Source organism: Papio anubis, chromosome 1 (genome assembly GCF_008728515.1).
Source record: "Papio anubis isolate 15944 chromosome 1, Panubis1.0, whole genome shotgun sequence".
NCBI classification, from domain to species: Eukaryota; Metazoa; Chordata; class Mammalia; order Primates; family Cercopithecidae; genus Papio; species Papio anubis.
In genome coordinates this window covers 112,145,483-112,161,405 of record NC_044976.1, presented here as the reverse complement: position 1 = coordinate 112,161,405, position 15,923 = coordinate 112,145,483, and the positions used below count along the sequence as shown (strand labels likewise).

Below are 15,923 nucleotides of genomic sequence, written 5' to 3'. Positions count from 1 at the left end.
TCCTGATTTTTTAATGATTGCCATTCTAACTGGTGTGATATGGTATCTCATTGTGGTTTAGATCTGCATTTCTCTGATGGCGAGTGATAAGCATTTTTTCATTTGTCGGCTGTATGAATGTCTTCTTTTGAGAAGTGTCTATTCATACCCTTTGCACACTTTTTGATGGGGTTGTTTTCTCTTGTAAATTTGTTTGAGTTCTTTGTAGGTTCTGGATATTAGCCCTTTGTCAGATGAGTAGATTGCAAAAATTTTCTCCTATTCTGTAGGTTGCCTGTTTACTCTGATGGTAGTTTCTTTTGCTGTGCAGAAGCTCTTTAGTTTAATTAGATCCCATTTGTCAATTTTGGCTTTTGTTGCCATTGCTTTTGGTGTTTTAGACATGAAGTCCTTGCCCATGCCTATGTCCTGAATGGTATTACCTAGGTTTTCTTCTAGGGTTTTTATGGTTTTAGGTCTAACATTTAAGTCTCTAATCGATTGAGTCTTATTTCTAAGAGCTCCCAGTTAATTCTCTGGATCTAGGCTGTGCTGTAGTTTTCAGTTTCCTTGATCCTCTGGTCTTTTGCCTGTAAATGAAGAACATCTGGCTCCCAAAACTGATCCTGAAGCTTTAGACTGTACTTCATATGTGTCCTCAGCCCCTTCCAGATGGTTCATGATTCTGGAATTCCATGTGTTCTCCTGGTAGCCTGGATCTCCCACTGGTCCGTAAAGCTGGTCCTACTTTTAATGAAATTAGGATTCTTCATCTGTTATTTTAAGCTAGAATCTAAGCCTAGTGTCATTCATTCATTCATTCAATGAGCATTTGTTGAGTGTCTACTATATTTCAGGCATTCTGTAAGGCACTTGGTATATGATAGTGAACAGAACAGATATGGGCTCTGCCTTTGTGGAATGTAAGTTTGGTGAGGGATTCCATCATTAAACAAACAACATTAAACAAAATTTGGTTGACCATATTCACAAATATGTACATAATAACACATGACAAATGCTATGAAGGAAAACAAAAGGGTAACTAGGAGAGGGTAACAAAGGGGATCCACTTTAGAATGAGGAGTCCAAGAAACCCCCCCCCGCCTTTTTTTCCTGAGACGGAGTCTCACTCTGTCGCCCAGGCTGGAGTGCAGTGGGGCGATCTCGGCTCACTGCAAGCTCCGCCTCCCAGGTTCACGCCATTCTCCTGCCTCAGCCTCCCAAGTAGCTGGGACTACAGGTGCCCGCCACAACGCCCGGCTAATTTTTTGTATTTTTAGTAGAGACGGGGTTTCACCGTGGTCTCGATCTCTGACTTCGTGATCCGCCCGCCTCGGTCTCCCAAAGTGCTGGGATTACAGGCGTGAGCCACCGCTCCCGGCAAACCCCCCCCCCCCCTTTTTTTTAAGATGGAGTCTAGCTCTGTTACCCAGGCTGGAGTGCAATGGCGCGATCTCGACTCACTGCGACCTCCCCCTCCCAGGTTCAAGTGATTCTCCTGCCTCAGCTTCCCGAGTGCTGGGACTACAGGGGTGCGCCACCATGCTCGGCTAATTTTTGTATTTTTAGTAGAGATGGAGTTTCACCGTGTTGGCCAGGATGGTCTTGATCTTCTGACCTCATGATCCACCTACCTCCACCTCCTAAAGTGCTGGGGTTACAGGCATGAGCCACTGCGCCCAGCCCAAGAAACCCTTTTTAAGGAAGTGAAAATTGAACCCGAAACATGAAGGAGCAGCCAGCCAGCCAAAGGGTCCAGAGAAGAGTATTTCAGATAGAGGGAACAAAATCTCTGAGGTATGAGAGTTTGGTGTATTGTAGAAACTCAAAGGGAAGCCATCTTAGTTGCCGGGTAGTAAGTAAAGAGGAGACATGAATAAGGCGAGACTGGAAAGATCAGAGAGGAGCAGTTAGATTCTTATGGGTCATGCATGGTAAGTAGTTTAGTTTATTCTAAGTGTAATGGGAAGCCATAAAAGGGTTTTAGGTAGAGATGTTACATGCTCTGTTTCCTATTTATTTTTATTTTTAAACATGCTTCACAGAAAAGTATAAAACGATCGTGAATGAATTATAGAGTGACAAGAGTGGAAGCTGTCAACTGTGATGCTTGATGCTAACTTTTGGTGGGAAACTTTAATTGCTCAGAAATCCTTTAGTTACAAGTGACAGAAAACCTAACTTAAGCTGACTTAAGCAGAAAAGGGGAATTTACTGGCTTGTAACAATGGTCCAAATGATGTAATCAGAACCTAATCTCTCATTTCACGTCTCTCAGCTTAGTCTCACTCTGTGTTAACTCATTCATAGGCAGGTTTTTATCATGTGAGTTCAGGCTTATGATGGAAAAAAAAATAACTCTTTATTAGTTTTCAAGCCACACTGTGATGACTAGTGCCAACTGGGTCTGATTGTCTTGACTTGGTTCGTCTGCACATCCCTGAACCAATTATTGCCAGTATAGTCAATGTTCTGATTAGGCAGGATAGTGTCATACCCTAATATTTAACACTTATTACATGTGTACACTGTCCAATCAGGAATGAGGTCAGACCTATACATCTGGTGTGACCATGCCAATATACTAACTGAAAATCAGCCTTAGTTATAGGTCATTTCCTTAATCTAAAGGTACAATCAGCTCTACTGGAAGCATGGGAACTGAAAATTGGGGAGGGGTAGTTTCCTAAAGGAAAATTCAAGTTCTATTATTAGAAGTGGGAATGAAGTTTAGGCAGGCAGCATAAATATATCCATAATAGGCCAGGCGCAGTGGCTCACGCCTGTATTCCTAGCACTTTGGGAGGCCGAGGTGGGCAGATTATGAGGTCAGGAGTTTGAGACCAGCCTGGCCAACATGATGAAACCCCGTCTCTACTAAAAATACAAAAAATTTAGCCAAGCATGTTGACATGCACCTGTAGTCCCAGCTACTTGGGAGGCTGAGGCAGGAGAATTGCTTGAATCTGGGAGGCGCTGGTTGCAGTATGCTGAGATCGTGCCAGTGCACTCCAGCCTGGGTGATAGAGTGAGACTCTGTCTCAAAAAAAAAAAAACCAAAAAAAAAAACCCCATGATTTTAAAAATATAACAAAATAGCAGTTTCCTCTGATATATATGTGTGGAATCTGTGCCTCCTTTGTAAACAACCAATATTCTCCTTTGAGACAATTTTGTTTTCTTTCTGAAGGATGTATATAACTTTCAGCTCTATGCAGTATAGAGATTACTGATGTCTCCTGAACTTCCTTACCTTTACTCACTTTCTATTCATGTCTCTATCTTCAGTGCCTAGAGCAATGCTTAGCACATAGTAAGTATTTAAATATGAATAGTATTTTATACTTATACTTTAACTATTTTAATATATTAAGTATAATAATTATGCTTACTATAGTAATATAGTAAGTATAAAATAAATATGTGTTTTAACTGGATCTGATTGAAATTCAGTATGTATTCTAGTGATTCCTACTCAGGTACCTCCTCGAAAAGGAAGGTGTTTCTAGAATCCTAGTATGATGTATGCATGTGCAAAAACACATATGCAGTTCACACAGTGCATTCTGAAAATGTTGAAAACAACAACAAAAATGCTTACCAATATTCTTCCCATTTATATGCAATTTGTTAGAAAGTTATACAAACCTGAAATTATCTTTTTCCGTTGCCAAGATAGAATGTGCAAAATGTGGACAAAGTTTTTAAGGGACTATTTTCAAAACTGCAGAAACTGATACATGAATATATCAATGTAAATATATGACCTATAAGTAACTTATACCTATAAGTAACTAAAATAGCAAAACAAAGCAGCATAACAATGCTTTTGGGAGATTATTGGCCTAAATAATAATCATTATTATCATGTTTTTTTGAGACAGGGTCTTGCTCTGTCACCCAGTCTGGAGTGCAGTGGCGCAGTCTGGGCTCACCGCATCCCTCTGCCTCCCCGGTTGGATCAATTCTTGTTTCTCAGCCTCCCAAGTAGCTGGGATTACAGATGTGCAACACCACGCCTGGCTAATTTTTTCTGTATTTTTAGTAGGGTTTCATCATGTTGGCCTGGCTGGTCTTGAACTCCTGGCCTCAAGTTATCTGCCTGCCTCAGCCTCCCAAAGTACTGGAATTACAGGCGTGAGTCACCGTGCCTGGTTATGGGCCTAAATTAGAAAAAAATCAGGCTGGAAAGTGGAATAAAAAAAGAGATTCCAGCGTAGAGGATTATATAATAAAAATAAGACTTGTCATGGATGAATTATTGTGGAGAACAAATGATGTAAAAATGTACTAAGAGTGGTCAGAGGAAAAAGTTATATGAAGTCCAAAGCCAAAATGTGAATTTCAAAAAAAAAAAAAAAAAAACCATGCTGATTCATGATATATTGGATCTTATTTCTATGGCAATTACCTTTAGTGTTGGGCTTTACTATACAATCTGTTTGCAAAGAAAAGAAACCTTTTAAGAAAATACCAAAAATAAAAATGAGAATATTATAGTGTCAACCCATTTGTAAGCACCTACATTTTGTTAACATTTGACAGTGATATGTTTATTTGGGATTATTAATTACTCTTAACAATTATATGTGATCTGATCAACAGTCATCTGAGTCTGTCTTTAGTCTTTCCCTTATATTTTTTCTTTTAATTCTAGGTATCTGTAATTCTTGCCCACCAAACAAGCCTACAGAATCTGTTCAGTCAAATAACTCCAGCTCATTTCTGAATTTTGGTATGTGTGTCATTTTACTGAAGAGTTAAACAAATTACCTAAATTACTCATTTACAGTATAACAGATACAACTTTAAATATGATTTTAGGTTGCACGTATAGGTCCTTATGTTTATATTCTTTTCCATGCAATTTATCTTTTTATTTTTAACCTTAACTACCTCTTAACATCTCACACAGAACTAAATTATCTAGTATATGTGGAAAATAAAGCTAGGTAACCAAATGATTGTGTTGGCATGTAGTAAATAAATATGACTATCCAAATGAAGAAATTGAGATGCTGTGATATTCCGGTTCATATCTAAAGCAAATTTATGAAAAACATACAAGTATGATAAAAAGAACAGCAGTTGCCACTATTTAGTCTCATATAACTAATTCAATAGTAGGAAATGAAGCACAATTCTGACAGTTTTAAGGTTTGCTTACCCAATTCCTCCTAAGTTAAGCTATAAACTTAAAATGATAATTTTATATTATTCTAAGCATTCTATTATTCTGTGTGATACATATTTATGATACTATTTAAAGTAGTATCAGGTATAATTTTTTGTAAGAAGAATAGCAATTAGTAGTAGGCTATTACTACTAAACATTATTATTAATCAACCCCCTGAAAGAGTGTGAGGCCTCCAGGAGTCCCTGAATCACACTTTGAGAACTGTCGCTTAATGGTATTGTTCTTACTTACACAATCAAAATTAGGTTGCTGCCACATCCAGACTGTAAGTGGCAAGAAAAGAGGAAAAAGTGGAGGTGTGGCCTCCTCTTCTTACTCTACAAAGGCACTGGCCCGGAAATGGCCAGATCATATCAGCTCATATTCCCTTGAAGAGAACTCAGACATGTGCTATAATTAAACTGCAAAAGAGACTGGGAAATGTAATATTGCTGGGCAGACAGAAAAAATTGCCTACATACAATTCTATTTGAGGAAGAAGCAAAGAGGATATTGGTGGATGGGGAGCAATATCTGCCACACCTAAGTTATAGTCCCTGTGTCATCTTCACAAAATGTTTAACTAAAATCTCTGGATCTGTCTTTTTTGCCATAAAATTTTGTTTGGATTTCATTAACTCTAAGGTTTAAAAAGTTATAATTTAGGCTGGGAGGGGTGATTCACACCTGTAATCCCAGCACTTTGGGAGGGCGAGGCGGGTGGATCATGAGGACAGGAGATCGTGACCATCTTGGCCAACATGGTGAAACCCTGTCTCTACTAAAAATACAAAAATTAGCAGGGCAAGGTAGCACATGCCTGTAATCCCAGCTACTTGGGAGGCAGAGGCAGGAGAATTGCTTGAACCAGGGAGTCGGAGGTTGCAGTGAGCTGAGATCGCGCCACTGCACTCCATGCTGGCGACAGAATGAGACTCCATCTCAATAAAAAAAAAAAGTTATAATTTAAAAAATAAGTTATGATTTACACGAAATCACTTAGCTAAAACATTCACATAGAATATTGTAAAAACTACGAAAAAAGCAAGCCAGGCATGGTGGTTCATGCCTATAATCCCAGCACTTTGGGAGGTTGAGGTGAGGGTCCCTTGAGCCCAGGAGTTGAAGACCAGTCTGGGTAACACAGTGAGACAATCTCATTAAAAAAAAAAAAAAAAAAAAAAAAGGAAAAAAGAAAAAGAAAAAAGCTCCCTACTTTGCCCGGAACATAAATGTTCTCTGCTTCCTTCTTTACTCTAAATCAGTGATACAACTTGAGTAACTCTAGGCCTACCTAGCTTAACAACAGTCTATATAATCTAATATGAGGATAAAATATTAGAGAGCTGCCTCCATGCTGCTTCCTCTCAAATATGCCTAGATTTGAACATTTTACCTACTTAAAAAGCAGCACTTTCATGCCTGTAATTCTAGCACTTTGGGAGGCTGAGGAGGGAGGATTGCTTGGGGCCAGGAGTTTGAGACCAGTCTAAGCAACACAGTGAGACTCTGTCTCTACAAATTTTTTTTTAAACTAGCCAGGCATGGTGGCATGTGCCTGTAGTCCCAGCTACTCAGGAGGCTGAGGTGGGAGGGTCACTTGAGCCCTGAAGGTTGAGGCTGCAGTGAGCCATGATCACGCCACTGCACTCTAGCCTGGGTGACAGTGCAAGACCCTGTCTTGGAAAAAAAACCCCAAAACATCAGCACTTACTTTTTTAAGGCAATATCAATTTAAGTGCATGTTACTCAAAAAAGTACTTAAATCGGAATGAAAAAAATTTGTGATTCAGGTTTATTTTCCCTGAATTGGCCCACATGCAAAAAAAGGTAGCTCAAAACTGTTTTAAACTACTGAGAATTGACCAGAGAAAGAGATTGAATATAGGTATTCCTAAAATTTTAGGTACTCAGTACTAATATATATCCATATCTCTATTCCTAGTCCACTTGGGTTACAATCAAGTGATCTGTACTGACAAGATGATTCTGACTATTGTGTGTGAAACATTTTAACCAAAAGTATTCCTTCCATCTTCTTTCTTACCACTGGGAAGAGTAAAATGTACATCAACTAGGCTGTGCGTCCCCTCCACCAATTTTTTTTAATCACCACCATTAAGAAATTTGAATGTGCTTTTTTTTCTTGAATCTTCTTTCCCCTTCCCTACTCTTCTTCTCTTCCAGTTCTGGCATAGTTTTCTAGGTTGGAAATTTTCTTTTTCTTTTCTTTTTTTTTTTTTTAAATGAGATGGAGTCTCGCTCTATCACCCAGGCTGGAGTGCAGTGGCACGATATCGGCTCACTGCAACCTTGGCCTCCTGGGTTCAAGCGATTCTTCTGCCTCAGCCTTCTGAGTAGCTGGCATTACAGGCACTCGTCACCATGCCCAGCTAATTTTTGTATTTTTAGTAGAGACAAGGTTTCACCATGTTGGCCAGGCTAGTCTTGAACTCCTGCCCTCACGTGATCCACTCACCTTGGCCTCCCAAAGTGCTGGGATTACAGGTGTGAGCCACCATGCCTGGCTTCTGAGTTGAAATTTAAGCAACATTTGAGTAGTTACCATGTGCTTGAATTCCTGGCCTCAAGCTGTCTTCCATACTCACCTCCAAAAGTGCTGGGAATATAGGTGTGAGCCAACATGACTGGCCTGAGCAACATTTGAGTACTTACTATGTGCCAGGCATTGTGCTGGATGCTGTGTTTTTGTTTTTGTAATTCTTTTTTTTTTTCTTTCTTTCCCTCTGCAGCCTTGACCTCCCTGAGCTCAAATGATTTGCCCACCTCAGCCTCCTGAGTATCTGGGACCAGAGGTGCAAGCCACCATGCCCAGCTAATTTCTTTTTGTATTTTTTTGTAGAGACAGGGTTTCACTATGTTGCCCAGGCTGGTCTTGAACTCCTGGGTTCAAGCAATCCACCTGCCTTGGCCTCCAAACCTGTGGGATTACTCAAAGGCATGAGCCACTGCACCTCATCCCATTTGCTTTTTACACAAATATCTCATTTGATCTTTACATCAGTTTTTTAAGGTAGACAGTACAACTTGTAAAATGATGAAATTAAAGGTTTAGGAATATCTTTCAGTTTTCCATTTTATTATTCCTCTATACTTCGAACCTTTCATTTCTTACTGTAAGTTTCTAAAGTTGCTAAGTGTAAGATAACTGAAAAATACACTGCCATTAGGCCTGGCTTAGTGGCTCACACCTGTAATCCTAGCACTTTGGGAGGCCAAGGTGGTCAGGAGTTTGAGACCAGCCTGGCCAACAGGGTGAAACCCCATCTCTACTAAAAATACAAAAATTACGCAGGCATGTTGGCTGGCACCTGTAATTCCGGCTACTCGGGAGGCTGAGGCAGGAGAATCGCTTGAACCCAGGAGGCGGAGGTTGCAGTGAGCCGAGATCGTGCCACTGCACTCCAACGTGGGCAACAGAGCAAGACTCCGTCTCAAACAAAAAACAAACAAACAAAAAGACATTACCATCAAAGAAAAGTCATAAAGTCATATGTTGCTGAAATGATAAAGAACCAACATCATCAACCTGCATACCTTTTGAAAACATCCAGAAATAGCCTTCATTAGTTGTGAAAAATTTTCTCATCCTCCTTTTTTGGGGTAGGGTAGGGGGAACAAGTTTGAAGAAGAAAGATAAATAATAATGATTACTTACCTACTTCGTTTTTCAGAATTGTTTATTTTTTTCTAAGCTTTTCAAACATAATCTCTTAGTAAATTGAAGGATTTCTGGACTGACATAGAAGTATATCTAGATGTAATATTACAATAATATTATAAGTAACGGTACTATATTTTGTGAAATTAAAATTAAATTTCCCAGCTTCATTTATTGGGAAGGAGTGGATGACAAAAAGTCATAGATAAATGATATTATATACTAAATTATCAAAGGCTATATATAACCAGGGTCCTACATTCTATTATTACCATTATTAAATTTGTAAATGCTCTTCAAAGTGTTATTAGTATTCTGTTATCATTTGAACTTTATATTACTATAATCCCTTTATAATCTATTACTAAATTGGTCAAGATGCTGCCTAAACTTAAAAAAAAAGACCATGTATTTGCATATATTATACTCTAAAATCCAAGTATTCATTTCTATACTTAAAACATCTTTTTCATTCAACTTCATTTTTGTTCCCAGGTTTTGCAAACCGTTTTTCAAAACCCAAAGGACCAAGGAATCCACCACCAACTTGGAATATCTAATAAAACTCCAGATTTATAAGCATATGGGCTGCAAGTACACCTGCAAATAAAACTACTGGAATACTGCTAGCTAAAATAAGTGCTCTATATGCATAACATCAAATATGAAGATATGCTAATGTGTTAATAGCTTTTAAAAGAAAAGCAAAATGTAAGTTTTGCATTTTCATATCATTTACATTGAGTTGAAAACTGCAAATAAAAGTTTGTCACTTGAGCTTATGTAGAGAATGCTATAGGAGAAACACTTTTAGAATGGATTTTTCATTTTTGCCAGTTATTTTTATTTTCTTTTACTTTTTTACATAAATGTAAACTTCAAAAGGTTTGTAAGATTTGGATCTCAACTAATTTCTACATTACCAGAATGTACTATAAAAAGTTAAAAAAAGAACTTACCTTGTGGGTTGCAATACAAATTGCTCTTGACAATGACTATTCCCTAAGTTATTTTTGCCTAAATGAAGTATACCTTGTAAATCTTCCCGAATATTGTGGAAAACTGGAATATTAAGAAAATGAGAAATTATATTTACAAAAATAAAATGTGCAAATAATGACAATTATTTGAATATAACAACAAAGGAGTTCAACTGCATTACTGAAAGTTTTAATCAAAGTCATTAAATTACCAATTCTAGAAAAGTAATCAATGAAATATAATAGCTATCTTTTGGTAGCAAAAGATACAAATTGTGTATGTTTATACAGGATCTTTCAGATCATGTGCAATTTTTATCTGACCATCAGAAATACTAGTTTAAAATGAATTTCTATATGAATATGGATCTGCCATAAGAAAATCTATTTCAACTCTAATTTTATGTAGTGAATAAATTGGTGGGTAATTGTGTTTTACAAAGAATCCACCTGACTTCCCCTAATGCATTAAAAATATTTTTATTTAAATAACTTTATTTATAACTTTTGGAAACACGTAGTATTGTTTAAACATCATTTGTTCTTCAGTATTTTTCATTCAGAAGCCCAATAGGGCAAACTGAATGAAATATTATTAGCTGTCTGTTGTAGTACAATGTATCCAATAGATAATCAATAAACTTTTTTGTTTTTAAACTGACTTCATTGCAGTAGTGTTTAGGTAATACTTCTCCAGAAACTAGTGAAATCAAACCACAGTAATTTTATCTGCTGAGTATATATATCATTGTAATCAATTACTTCCAAATGTCTTTAACAAGAAACAAATATATTAAAAGAATCCTAGGTAACTATGAGTCACCTAGGGCGCCATGAGTGCACCTGTAGACCCAGCTACTCAGTCCTTGAGCCCAGGAGTTGGAGGCCAGCTTGGTCAATAGAGCAAGACCCTGTCTCTCTCTCTCTCCTTTTTTTTAAGAGTCAGGGTCTGGATCTGTCACCCAGGCCAGAGTGCAGTGGCGCGACCACTCCTCCCACCTTAGCCTCCCGAGTAGCTGGGACTACAGGCGCGTGCCACAACACCCAGATAATTAAAAAAATATTTTTGTAGGGGCAGAGTCTCACTGTTACCCAGGCTGATCTCGAACTCCTGGCCTCACGCGATCCTCCTGCCTCGGCCTAAGCTCTGGGATTGCCGGCCTAAGACACAGAGCCCCGCCCCGCCCGTCTCTAAATAAATACCTAAAAGAACCCCAGGTAAAAGCTAAAGCGAGGATGAAATTCTAAATGAATTTCTGAGCAGCAGCTATCCGTAGTGAACAGTGACGATTTGTGGTGTGTTCTCTGGTAGGCACACTTTTCAAATTTATGCAACCTTATCCTTAAGATTTGAAAAAAAAAACTTACAAAAAATTTTAAACATGGTTTTCCATCTACAATTTTTCTTAACTGTAGGGATATATTAAAAATAAATGCTAGACTCTTCCAGGCATTAGCGGGGATGTGGCCCGATGGCAAGGAGGTGCCGCCCCCACCAGGACCCCAAGCAGTTCTCGGATCTGACTTCGTAGGCCTGTAGTTGTAACCATAGCAATGCCCCAGATGCTTGAAAACATTTCTGAATTGCGGCCCTATCATATTTTTACAGCAAAACCACCCTTATTTTACATATTACTAAATCTTCTTTTCACCTTCATTTCATCCCTCGTAAAAGTTTAAAGGATGAAGATTTTTTTACCTGACAAAGGTTATGAGAGAAATATTAAATTTAAAAGTCACTGTGGAGACCACTTCCTCCGTGTAAACGAGGAAGGGTCATAGGAAGATGCTAATGGGAACGCGCCGCCAGACTCTAAAAGCCATTAACATTGTTTCGGCCGTTAGGGCGGTTGGCGGCAACTCACCGCCCAGCGGCGGTTGCGTCGCAGCCAGAAGCGTGACTCCGCGCACGCTCCCTTTCCGCTCCTCCACTCAGAGCCGGGGACGCGGCGCGGGGCCCGGCGGAACTACAGCTCCCATCATGCTTTGCGCGGCACACGGTGCTTTACAATAGAGCTCGGTTGGAGAGGCCTGCGGAGAAAAGCTGGGAACGGCCGCTTCCGGCATGTTCATCTCTGGACGAAGAACAGCCGACAAGTGGAGGGCGGAGGAGAGACTCCAATGCCCAGCGGGCAGTGCGCGGGCGGCGCTTGCGCGATGCGCGGACGGGGGGGCGGTCGGGCCATTTAAATGTGTGTTTGTGGGTGAAATGGCTGCGCAGGTCGGAGCGGTGCGCGTAGTACGGGCGGTGGCGGCGCAGGAGGAGCCGGACAAAGAGGGGAAGGAGAAACCTCCTGCTGGGGTCTCCCCGCGGGGAGTGAAACGGCAGCGCCGATCTAGCAGTGGGGGGTCTCAGGAGAAGCGGGGACGGCCGAGCCAGGAGCCCCCTCTCGCTCCCCCTCACCGGCGGCGTCGCAGCCGCCAACATCCTGGGCCGCTGCCGCCAACGAATGCAGCCCCAACTGTCCCAGGCCCTGTTGAGCCTCTTCTCCTGCCGCCTCCGCCGCCACCTTCGCTGGCACCCGCCGGGCCCGCTGTCGCTGCCCCTCTCCCGGCCGCAAGCACCTCGGCCCTCTTCACCTTCTCGCCTCTGACGGTGAGCGCGGCCGGGCCCAAGCATAAGGGCCACAAGGAGCGGCACAAGCACCATCACCACCGCGGCTCCGATGGTGACCCCAGCTCCTGCGGAACCGATCTCAAGCACAAGGACAAGCAGGAAAACGGCGAGAGGACTGGAGGGGTGCCTCTGATCAAAGCCCCCAAGAGAGGTGAGAGCAGGCAAACTGCCCGACTTGGGTTCTAGGTCTCTCTCAGTTCCGATATCCTGCATCTTTAGGACTGAAAGACGCCAAACCCCTGCTTACCTTCTGCTGCTCTACTTCCCTAAGCTCACTGGGGTGGACCCTGGATTTCAGATCGTTGACACGGTTTGATCTAACTACTTGAGGCTTCTCGCTCCGAGGCCGAGCTGTCAGTTACTAATCCCTTTGCCAGTCCCCCGGAACCTCAGCATTTGTTTTCAAATTCTGCAGGGTTTCCGCGCCGCGTTAGATTAGTAGGTGGGGTACTAAAAAATGCCTTTCCAAAGAAAAGACATGTTGCTAAAATCCCTTCTCCTTGTTTTGCTTGCTGGAAAGCTTTAGTATCCGCTCTCCCTTGCGCCAGAATTGTCAGGAGTATGGTTCCAGTCTTTCAGAAGGGAATTCATATAAAGGTTACACGACTCACTGGTTGACTTAGCTTCTGCAAGATAAAATATCACACGCAATTAATCTTGGTTCTTTTTAATCTAGAGATAAAAATCATTTTAAAGTTTTCATATTATCCATTTAAATTCTTAGAATAGTCGTGTGGAAGTTTTCTCTACCCTTTGATACTAGGAAATAGGACCAACAGTGCCTCTGAAAAGTGGGAATTTGTGCAGTAGATAGTAGAGGCTGGAATTCCAGTTGCATTTGATTCTGTCTAGCACAATTTGTGAATCTGTTAATTCCAATAGCCCTCAAGAATATTTAACTAGAAAATGTCAGAGTATCCAATTAAATGTGGGTTCTAGAAAAATTAGATTGGCCAAAACTGATGTCTTCCTGTTCCCAAGTACCTGTAGCATTTATTTATATTCTTTGTGGAACAAATATGATGCTTTTGATTATGCCATATGTTTGTACTTTATATATTATTTTATATAATTTGCTAGTTGTTTTTCCTCAAGGAGATTTAAAATACTTCTTTGTTTCTTAGTACTGGGCCAGTTAGGTTATTACGTGTTAATTAACCGATCTTTCAACCTAAAGTTTTGTGAGTCTTGCATTCTTTCCACGTATTGGGTCTTAAGGCTAATCATTTTTTTTGGTGGTGCTATTTCCAGATAGTGTAGTTCATTGCAAATAATTGGTCAGTAAGTATTTATTGAATAGCATTAAATTTTTATTCATTTGGTGGCATCCAAATCTTATCTTTGGCAGTAGAACTTGTGGCAAGATGACAGAATTGCCAGTTTTCACCACCAATATGCAATGATCTTGCTCTCTTTTTATTTTTACCTTTATTCCCTACTTTCTCATTTCGTGTGTGTGTGTGTGTGTGTGTGTGTGTGTGTGTGTTTTAACTGTACAGAACTAGAGGGAATCAGTGATCCTCTGGCTTAAATTTGTATTGTAGAAAAGGAAACTGAGGCCCAAAGTAGTAAAGAGGCCTGCTTAATCAAATCACAGTTAATTCGCACCAAGTGCAAAAAATTTAAATATTTTTTAAAAAGATGAATTATTGACATAACAGGGAGTAGAAACCAGACTCCTGAATCCTGCTTCGAGCTTCATCTCCAGGCCTCATGATGTTGCTTTCTCTTCCTGCTATTCATTTTTTCCACTCCTTTGTTTACCTTTTCCCTGTGCTTTGACATTACAGTGGCTTTATATCATCAAGGATCCCTGACCTGGCCCTGTTTTATGGGAGATAGTGGCAATAGCATGTGTAATAATTCACAATCTGCTTCTCTGAAGATTACACAGGCCCCACGTTCTTTAAAAAACACGCTTCTGACCCAATGCTGACTGATAGAACTTTCTCAGATGATGGAAATTTTCTGTATTTGTGCTGACCAATATGGTAGCCATATGTGGTTCCTGAACAGACTTGAAATGTGGCATGATTGAGGAACTGAAATTTTGATCTTATTTAATTCTAATTAATTTATAATTAGTCACATATGGCTAGTGGCTACCACATTGGACAACACCACTCTAAATATCTGTAGTTTGCCAATATGTGAAGAAGAGAAGTGGGTTAAGATAAGTCCATTTAAACATTTTAACTTTTGACTGAGAGATTGTTGGATCATATACCCAAACTATATTTTGGGTGAAAAAGAGTTTTTTGGTCAAATACATTTGAGAAACACTGTATACTGTAGCCTTCTACATATGTAATATGAACTGGCAAACTGGCATTTTAAAAGTTTTGAAAACCCTACAGAAAATAAACTGATTTAACTTTGTTTAATCCAGGGTTTTGCACATAGTTGGACTGATACCTTTCTTGTCCTGTGAACATGTTTGTTGTTACAGTGGTATGCAGGAGGCATGCCTCTGGTATTAATCTGAGTTTAAATCATGACTCTCTTACTGTGTGAACCTGAACAAATTGCTTTACCCTCTCTCAACCGCACTTTTCCTGTCTGTAAAATGGGATTGTGGTATTTCATTTATAAGGACCTTGTATGGATTAAATAGGGCATTGTGTCAAAGTACTTACAACAGTGCCTGGCTCATGGTAGGCACTTAGTTAAAACTGGCCTTTATTATTTTATTATGCATGGTCCTTAAAACAACTCTAAGATTAATAAGGAGAGTGGGCAGATTCTTGTTACTTGCAAAGCTGTGTCTTTCCTTCGCTTATCCTCAGATTTTTGGAAACTATTTTAACTTTTTTTTTTTTAGATAATTAATGATTGACAGGAAATTGCAAACATACTCGAGTTCTTACCTTTTACCGGTTTCCCTCAGTAGCTACATCTTACGTAACTATTGTATAATGCCAACACCAGGAAATTGACATTGGAACAATGTATATGTAGTTATATGCTATTTTATCATATGTAGATTAGTGTAACCACCACTACAATCAAGATACAGAACTATTCCACCACCACAAACCCTTTACAAACTTTGGCACTCCCTCTATCTCTCTATCGTCCCTGTCCCCTGGCAACCACTAACCTGTTTTTCATCTCTGTAATTTTGTCATTTTGGGACTATTATATAAGTTGAATCATACAGTATGTAATCTTTGGAGATTGCCCTTTTTCACTCAGCATGATGTCCCTGAGATCCATCCCTCTTTTTCATTGATGAATAGTGTTCCATGCTGTGGATGTACCATGGTTCACCTATTGAATCATTCCCCTATAAGAAAGGACATTTTGATTATTTCTAGTTTTGAGCTATTATAGATAAAGCTCCTATGAAAATTGATGTTCAGGTTTTTGTGTGCATGTAACTTTTCATTTCTTTGGTCGTATGGCAAATACAGTTAGCCCTCTGTATCCATGGGTTCCACATCCCTGGATTCAGCCAACCTGGGATTGAAAATATTTTTAAAAAA

At 39.8% G+C, this 15,923-nt stretch overlaps 2 protein-coding genes and 1 long non-coding RNA gene across 15 annotated transcripts in view; 2 read left to right on the top strand and 1 right to left on the bottom strand.

Moving 5' to 3' along the window:
• The window catches only part of PTPN22 (protein tyrosine phosphatase non-receptor type 22), a 70,626-nt gene extending 60,144 nt beyond the window's left edge, over nucleotides 1-10,482 (top strand). For 6 of the 9 annotated variants that reach the window (XM_009215739.4, XM_009215754.4, XM_021927324.2 and 3 more), the window contains 2 exons: nucleotides 4,640-4,717; nucleotides 9,337-10,482. In XM_009215739.4, the coding sequence (XP_009214003.2) occupies nucleotides 4,640-4,717; nucleotides 9,337-9,401 (143 nt within the window). In that variant the 3' untranslated portion in view covers nucleotides 9,402-10,482. The remainder of the gene's footprint in view (nucleotides 1-4,639; nucleotides 4,718-9,336) is intronic. The other 3 variants (XM_021927380.2, XM_009215749.4, XM_003892412.5) reach the window with 2 other exon arrangements.
• LOC103887871 overlaps nucleotides 1-11,698 on the bottom strand; it is a 42,313-nt gene extending 30,615 nt beyond the window's left edge. Inside the window, exons 1-3 of one of the 5 annotated variants that reach the window (XR_652128.4) lie at nucleotides 11,521-11,698; nucleotides 9,801-9,903; nucleotides 8,839-8,934 (exon numbers count right to left, since the gene is read on the bottom strand). This is a non-coding gene — a long non-coding RNA (uncharacterized LOC103887871). Of the gene's footprint in view, nucleotides 1-8,717; nucleotides 8,774-8,838; nucleotides 8,935-9,800; nucleotides 9,904-10,913; nucleotides 11,156-11,189; nucleotides 11,234-11,520 lie in introns of those variants that run through there. The other 4 variants (XR_001892739.3, XR_001892738.3, XR_004178216.1 and 1 more) reach the window with 4 other exon arrangements.
• A 44-nt stretch (nucleotides 11,699-11,742) lies between these two features.
• RSBN1 (round spermatid basic protein 1) overlaps nucleotides 11,743-15,923 on the top strand; it is a 51,309-nt gene continuing 47,128 nt past the window's right edge. The window contains exon 1 of the mRNA XM_003892419.5: nucleotides 11,743-12,589. Coding sequence (XP_003892468.1) covers nucleotides 11,887-12,589 — 703 coding nt within the window. The 5' untranslated portion in view covers nucleotides 11,743-11,886. The remainder of the gene's footprint in view (nucleotides 12,590-15,923) is intronic.